The sequence below is a fragment of the Buceros rhinoceros genome, unplaced genomic scaffold, assembly GCF_000710305.1.
Source record: "Buceros rhinoceros silvestris isolate BGI_N320 unplaced genomic scaffold, ASM71030v1 scaffold1035, whole genome shotgun sequence".
Lineage (NCBI taxonomy): Eukaryota > Metazoa > Chordata > Aves > Bucerotiformes > Bucerotidae > Buceros > Buceros rhinoceros.
Genome location: NW_010412099.1, coordinates 80,377 through 87,399, shown reverse-complemented (window position 1 = coordinate 87,399; position 7,023 = coordinate 80,377). Strand labels below are relative to the sequence as shown.

Here is a 7,023-nt window from a genome sequence, read left to right as displayed (position 1 = left end):
TCCTGTGACATTGAAGAGCCCAGAACATTAAAAAAATTAATCAAAACCTTCATACACACTCATAGCTACTGAGTCATTTTGGTACACCCATGCCCATTTATCTTTTCAAAAGGCAGTAACTCCAGTGTAGGTGGCAAAAACCTCTCGAACTCTTTTTTTTTAATGCTTCATGATTATTTCTGCGTACTGACAAGTTAGTTATGTCAAGCCTAGTGGCACCCACTTAGGAAAAAACTGCTAGCAGTTAACCACTCAAAATAGAGTCAGCAGAAGGGATTGTATTAACTGCCCCTTGCTGCTGGACTTTGCATCAAAGCAGAATGGTGCAGGAACATCCTGTGTTGTTATACCAGCTCGGTTCTTCACTTGGGATCACAATACACAATTGCTACAGCTGTTGAGATGCAAGTTCCAAGAGAGAAATTGCTAGAGTTGTTACTGCTTGAAACCCGTGACACCACCAAAATGATATACATGATCCACTGAGTAAGACAGAAGACAAAATATTCAATAACTTGAGAGTAGAAGAAGCTGGAGAAGAGAATTCACATGGCAATCACCAGAGAAATGGACAGTGTCCGCTCATGCTATGAAGACAAACCACAGTTTAGGATCTTTCACAGAACTGTTTGGATATCGACAGTACTTGGTTCATTATGAAAGAATTCCTTGCTCAAAAACATTCATCAGGATGAGATCTTTGGCAATTGCCGTTACATCATGTATCTGATATTTCAAGTGTTACTTGCACTTTACACCTCAAACTGTGAACACTGACTTACTCCACGGAGAATAGCATGAGTTTTTCAGATTCTCCGTATACAGGTTCTGATCATTTCCTTTGACTACTGCTTTGTGCCCATACACTAACTATGGCAACATGCACTTACCCAACATGACTGGAAAAAGAATCAGCTCTCAAATGCAATTCCCGGCAATTGGTAACAGGCACCTACTATCTGCCTTAATGGAAGAACCCAAACAAAAATACACTTCTCCCCAAAATTATCCTATTTTCCCTTCTTTGACTTGCTCGGAAGAAAGACTTCATGATGAATGCAGTTGTCATTAAGAAATACATTACCTATTCAAATTTAGCAAATAAAACAACCCAACCATTCAATCCTAAGGCGGCTAAAGAGCTCTCCCGTGTGGTTTTTCATAGCATTGCCTAACAGGACAGTGAGGCAACCTCCATAGTCCCTGAAACACCTTAAATCAAGCATGCAAGATAAAGATTTTAATCATGCCAACATGCAGAATACACCACCCAAGATAAGTAGCTAAAAGGGGAACTTTTCATACAAAAGATTAAGTAGTCACCACAATGAGTCCTTCGTGAAAAACAGAACTGGCATGTGACTCGGTAATTCTGAGGGGCTCTAACTTTTACCTGCAGAAAGCTCTTAAAACCCAAAGGCTTTCAATGCCAGTGTTCTGTGACTACCACTACAGAGAGTGAAACTGAGACCTACGGCTTAAAATACATGATGTTATTTCTCACTGGTGAGCATGTTCCCAAAAGAAACATTAATTTATGTTTAAAGAATCCTTCTCTCCCCCCACCCCCTCCTTTCTGATGTTTAAGTCAGGCAAAATCTATTTGTTATCTTCACTTAATTTATTAAAAGCAGCTGTGAAAACTCATCTGGAAAATGAATTGCTATTACCACGTATCTCAACTTACACTTTTGAAAACCTGCTTCTCAAAACAAGGGTTCACTAAATCCTGGCACATCCAACAGGAATTTGTACCTTTGCAGCTGGAGACTGCTGGAAAACCAGTATTTAATATTAATTCACAGCTGGTTCTTAAACCATCTCAATTTGCCTTTGACACCTTCTGCTTTTAACCAGTCCAAAAATGGGCTGAACTACACAAAACGTGAAGAGGACCCTGGTGGCACGTGTGGTGATTACCAATCCATGTAGAAAAAGTCCAACCCTGAATTGGTCAAAATGGTTATTACAAAGTCTCAAATCCCAACAGGATGATACCTGTTTAATGAATCATAGAACCTGTTTTCAGAAGCAAGCAGGTTTTTCCATGGAGATTCCCGTCTATGAAGGGGAGAAACACTACCTTAATTTTGTTCAGTTTTAACACCTTAAATACCATGGAGTTTCACTAGATGTGTTCCAAGAGCTCTACTGCAATGTTTCAGGAAATATTAAAGCACATAGTTTAAGTCACTGAAAAGCCTGTTACAAAAAAAAAAAAAGGCCTGATTCTAAACAGCCCGTCTATGAAGGGGAGAAACACTACCTTAACAAGCTATAATAGGTCTTAATTTTGTTCAGTTTTAACACCTTAAATACCATGGAGTTTCACTAGATGTGTTCCAAGAGCTCTACTGCAATGTTTCAGGAAATATTAAAGCACATAGTTTAAGTAAGCAAGCAGGTTTTTCCATGGAGATTCCCGTCTATGAAGGGGAGAAACACTACCTTAATTTTGTTCAGTTTTAACACCTTAAATACCATGGAGTTTCACTAGATGTGTTCCAAGAGCTCTACTGCAATGTTTCAGGAAATATTAAAGCACATAGTTTAAGTCACTGAAAAGCCTGTTACAAAAAAAAAAAAAGGCCTGATTCTAAACAGGACACTAGTTATTTAAAAATACTTACAACATTCATTCTGAATAACAACTACTTCATTGTCTACCTGTTTGGAAGCTCTGAAGAGAAAATTTTGCCTACTTGCCAGTTTCTTAGGTACGCTTTGACTCATGCCCTCTCTGTAGAGGTCAGAAGCAAGCTCTTACGCCAGGTGAAAGATATCCCCTTTTGGCAAACACAGTATCAGTGTTCCAAACTGCAGCACCCTTTGATAATTCACTCAAAGTTATTTTAATGAGCTGCTTGCCGAGATAGACTTGGCAACTGTAGAGAATTAAGAAAAATTCAAGGATATTCAAGAAAGACTTCTACTACTACCTTTTCTTTCTCAGTCCATGAAACATTCCTCATCCTGGCAGGGCAAACAGTCAACACTGACTAGAAAAACTGCACCAGTAGTCTTTAAATAAATGCTATGGTACCTTCCTGTAGGTTATGACAGCACTGGAAAATAATAAAAGACTTCTACTACTACCTTTTCTTTCTCAGTCCATGAAACATTCCTCATCCTGGCAGGGCAAACAGTCAACACTGACTAGAAAAACTGCACCAGTAGTCTTTAAATAAATGCTATGGTACCTTCCTGTAGGTTATGACAGCACTGTTTGGAAGTACTTTTGGATTATACACCGAGTGAGGCTTTCATCAAGCCGAATTCTATCAAGTTCTTTTATTGGATGACTGAAGATTAAAGCTTGATGGAGAGATTTTCTCAATACATCTCAGAAGTCTCAAAATCCCTCTGTACTCCTCCAGGTCAGAAAATAATTTTAAACAGACCTCAGTAATCTCCGAATTTCACCAGCTGAAACAAAATCAATGAAACAGGATGCACAGAACAGTTTACAAGAAGCTACAGCTTGCTGCAGGTAGAATGCAGGCTTAAGGACATCCTAGTCTCCCCAAAAGAGTCTCATAGGGAGAGCTGCCCTATTTATTAATCCCTTCATTTTCCTTTCTTCAACTGCTTATCCATAGGGTATCTCTAGCCAACAGGCCAGGTCAGGAGCTGTCTTAGTAAGAAAACTAAAAGGCTCTCCGGGATTCCTTACATGAATTATTTCTGTGACAAGTTCTCCCTCAATGCCATGTATTGATACCTTGGTCTGCCTGAAAACAAGAGACTTCAGTTAAAGCAGGTAAGACCTACCAGGGGGCAAGGAGGAAGAAGGTAGGGGAAAGTCAAGGCTAAAGATAAAGGAGTATTTGTTACATTGACAGCGTAACAGAGAGGACATCACCACCAGTGTCACCTGCTTTTTGACAAAAAACAAAGCAAGCAACCAGAATCAAAGCTGCAGACATTTTAAGCTCCTGGACTCAGTTATTTCTGAAGACAAACAAGGACAGTGGTATAGGCTGAGTGTTTAGTACTGCATTTTAGAACTGAAGACCTTGATGGCAAGCTCCACCACAAGTAATGCCACTTAGAGAATAATTGACTTTTCTTCTACAGTCACCAAATCTTGCATAGCTGTTTCCAACAGGCCAGAATTTTAAGGAGAATTCAAGTAATTTCAAACACATTCTCAAGTTTAACACATTCTTTTGTTTTCTCTCAAGAAAGTCCTCTCAAGGAAAATTTGTCAGATTACCAGAGGTCAGAATCCTTTAACTGCTGTAGACAGAATATACAGGAATTCTAATATGAACCATAAGCCTTCTACTTAATGTAAATGGCAATTAAATATACATTTAAAAAAAGCTAAGCAGACACTTAACTCTTTCGCATTACTGAAATACACCTTAATAGTTGGAAGTACACACCAGCAACTACTAAGAAACCTTTTGGGGTTTTACTTTTGACTTACTGTCAAAAAAAATCACTTACTAGCATTCTTCAAAAGCAACTCTTCATTCCTAATTAAATCTGCCAAAAACAGTTTCACAGCAGTGATTTTAAACCCATACATTTTGCTTTTAATATTATTAAGGTGATTTTTGCTATTTTAGCCCAGTATCTTTAGCAGCATGAGCAACAACAGCAAAGGTAAGGAAAAGACAACTGATACAAAAGGGAGTACCTGGAGATAACAGGTGACTTGCTTCCATTCACTGTATTTGTTCTTTCCCAAGGCTTTCTTGTTAGTTCTGGAAAATATAGAGAGATTAAAAACTGCCTATTTGTTGTGTAATTTACATGACAAAACTTTAAGTACCTGGCAACTTAAGTCAGACGTTGTTTTGGGGATATTGTGACTATATCGTATTAGTTCGTTCATATTAAACTACCTCCTATTGTATTCAATCTTATTTTTAGTCATACTATCATTTACATTGTGATAGCGTCTTCCAAGTCTTACTTTTGTTCTCGACATTGTAAATGCCATTTGATTCTTAATGCAGCTGGGAGGAGCACTGCCTATACTCCATACACTTATACTGATTTAGAAGGGACTCTTGCACGTGAGGGAATATGTACTGAAGTACCTGGAAGCAGCAGCTGTTTCTGTCTGACCCTGACAAACTGCTGTCCCAACTCACGTCCTGCAACGACTGTGAAAACTTGCTTTCACGTTCACTCGCGACTGCTTTCCATGCATCAGCCCAATGCGTTTTACACAGGGCCCTATACTAAGCGCAGCGTTCCAGAGGATATTCTTGTTATCTCTCACCTTCTGAAACGCTTCTGAACCCGGATCCACCCTACAGCAATGCCAGACTGTAGTCAGGGGAGAAGAGACAGGCTCCCAACTTCAGCACAACTGACTGAGAGCTGTCATCAGGTTTTAACATTATAGAGCCACAGACTTCACAAACCTCTGCTACTTACCAGGTGTGCTTGTTGAAGAAACCTTAGAACCTGAAGACTCTGCTTCCTCCTGATTAAAAGAGAGGAGAGGGAAAGAAGGTGGAGAGGAAGAAGAGAGAAAAAAAAACAGAACACCTTTGACTTGTGAATCTAACAGATTAACCTCAGCTGTTTAAATATTTATTTCACTTTTTATACAGATGTAAATGGTTCTGCTCAACTGTATGTAGTCAATGTGCACTTCACAAAATACTGGTTATGTGTGTATATAGAGAACAGTATAAATAATCTCTCATGTACACCATTAGAATCTTTTTCATAATCTAGTATTGAATAATGTGAATTTGGTAAAATTTCTCAACTCACAGTTTTATCTTCTTTCTGCTCTGGTTCTGTTGATCCCTTTTCAGCAATTCTTCTCCTATAAACCGAAACAAAAGTTACCACGAACATCATGGCTTTAAGATGAAAGAGCATTGTTCAGTGTAATTAAAGACATATATAGCTTAATAGCTTGATAATTGAAAATTAGTGTTTAAAAATTCATTTTTTCAAATACTTTCAAGGACAAAGCCCTCTGGCCAAAGCAACTGCAATTTTTTCTCCTCTTGAAGCCTGTATCCCACCCCCTACTGCTGCACAAAGACTTACACAGAAGTACTCAATTACACTAAAATAAAAACAGCTATTCATAAAACATTATCAAGCTCGCAAAGCAACCACACGAGCAAGCCGGTGTTTATTTGATCCCTAGCCAGCTGCAAACAGGCACCCAAATTCCTACCTCTACGATGACTAAGCAGCTGGGGTGCAGCAGACACAGCTCCTTACCTCCTGGCCAGCAGGGCGCTCATTTCTTCCATCAACCCACTGCCTCCCAAAGGAAGTGGTCCATTTCCACGGCCACTCTCTGCTTTAGATGAAGCAGAGCCTCCTCCTCCACTTGAACTGGAGGAGTCTTCACCCTTCATAACACACAAAATAACAGCAGATGTGCAAATAAAATGACAGCCAACTTAATGAAAGAAGCAAAGTTCAAATATGAGAAAGAAACAAATTAGAAATTCATTTAATAATGAATCAAGCCTACCCTGAAAGTCTTGATACTGCTATTAATCCTGAACAAAAATCACAACCAGTACAGGAAGACAGGATTTAGAGACAGGAAAAAGCAACAAGAGTTGTATTTACCCGTGAGACTTTCCTAAGTTTGGCTCCAGCAAGTGCAGCTGCTAGTCCAGTTAAAGGGCGATTTTCGTCAGACACGAATCCCAGTGAAAATCCAGAGGCGGGGAGTGGGGGAGCAGGAGGTGGAAGGGGAACTGAAGGAACTTGGCTAGGAAGTGGAGGAGGTGGTGGTGGTGGCGGCGGAGGCCCCGAAGGTGGAAGTGGAGGTGGTGGTGGTGGGCCAGGAGGAGGTGGGGCTGCTACTGAAGACTGAGCTGGGCCAGGGGGTAGAGGGGGTGGGGGAGGAGGTGCAGGTGGTCCTTGGACAACACCTAGTGTCAAAGAGAAAACAAATAGGCTGTATCACGAATTTAGAAGATGAAGACCTTATTTCCATCAAAATGTTGGCTCTTTTGCTCAGTGTATGAGACACTAATACTGGTAAGTGTCCTTTTTATAGGCAAGAAGACACTGCAAGATTCA

The 7,023-nt window shown here is 39.9% G+C and overlaps 1 protein-coding gene across 6 annotated transcripts in view; it reads right to left on the bottom strand.

The window, feature by feature from the left end:
* Positions 1–7,023, bottom strand: part of ENAH (enabled homolog (Drosophila)) — a 47,077-nt gene that overhangs the window by 7,349 nt on the left and 32,705 nt on the right. For 4 of the 6 annotated variants that reach the window (XM_010136227.1, XM_010136228.1, XM_010136230.1 and 1 more), the window contains 5 exons: positions 6,565–6,872; positions 6,205–6,338; positions 5,740–5,794; positions 5,395–5,443; positions 4,646–4,712 (listed from right to left, as the gene is read on the bottom strand). In XM_010136227.1, the coding sequence (XP_010134529.1) occupies positions 4,646–4,712; positions 5,395–5,443; positions 5,740–5,794; positions 6,205–6,338; positions 6,565–6,872 (613 nt within the window). Of the gene's footprint in view, positions 1–1,998; positions 2,062–4,645; positions 4,713–5,394; positions 5,444–5,739; positions 5,795–6,204; positions 6,339–6,564; positions 6,873–7,023 lie in introns of all 6 variants that reach the window. The other 2 variants (XM_010136226.1, XM_010136229.1) reach the window with 1 other exon arrangement.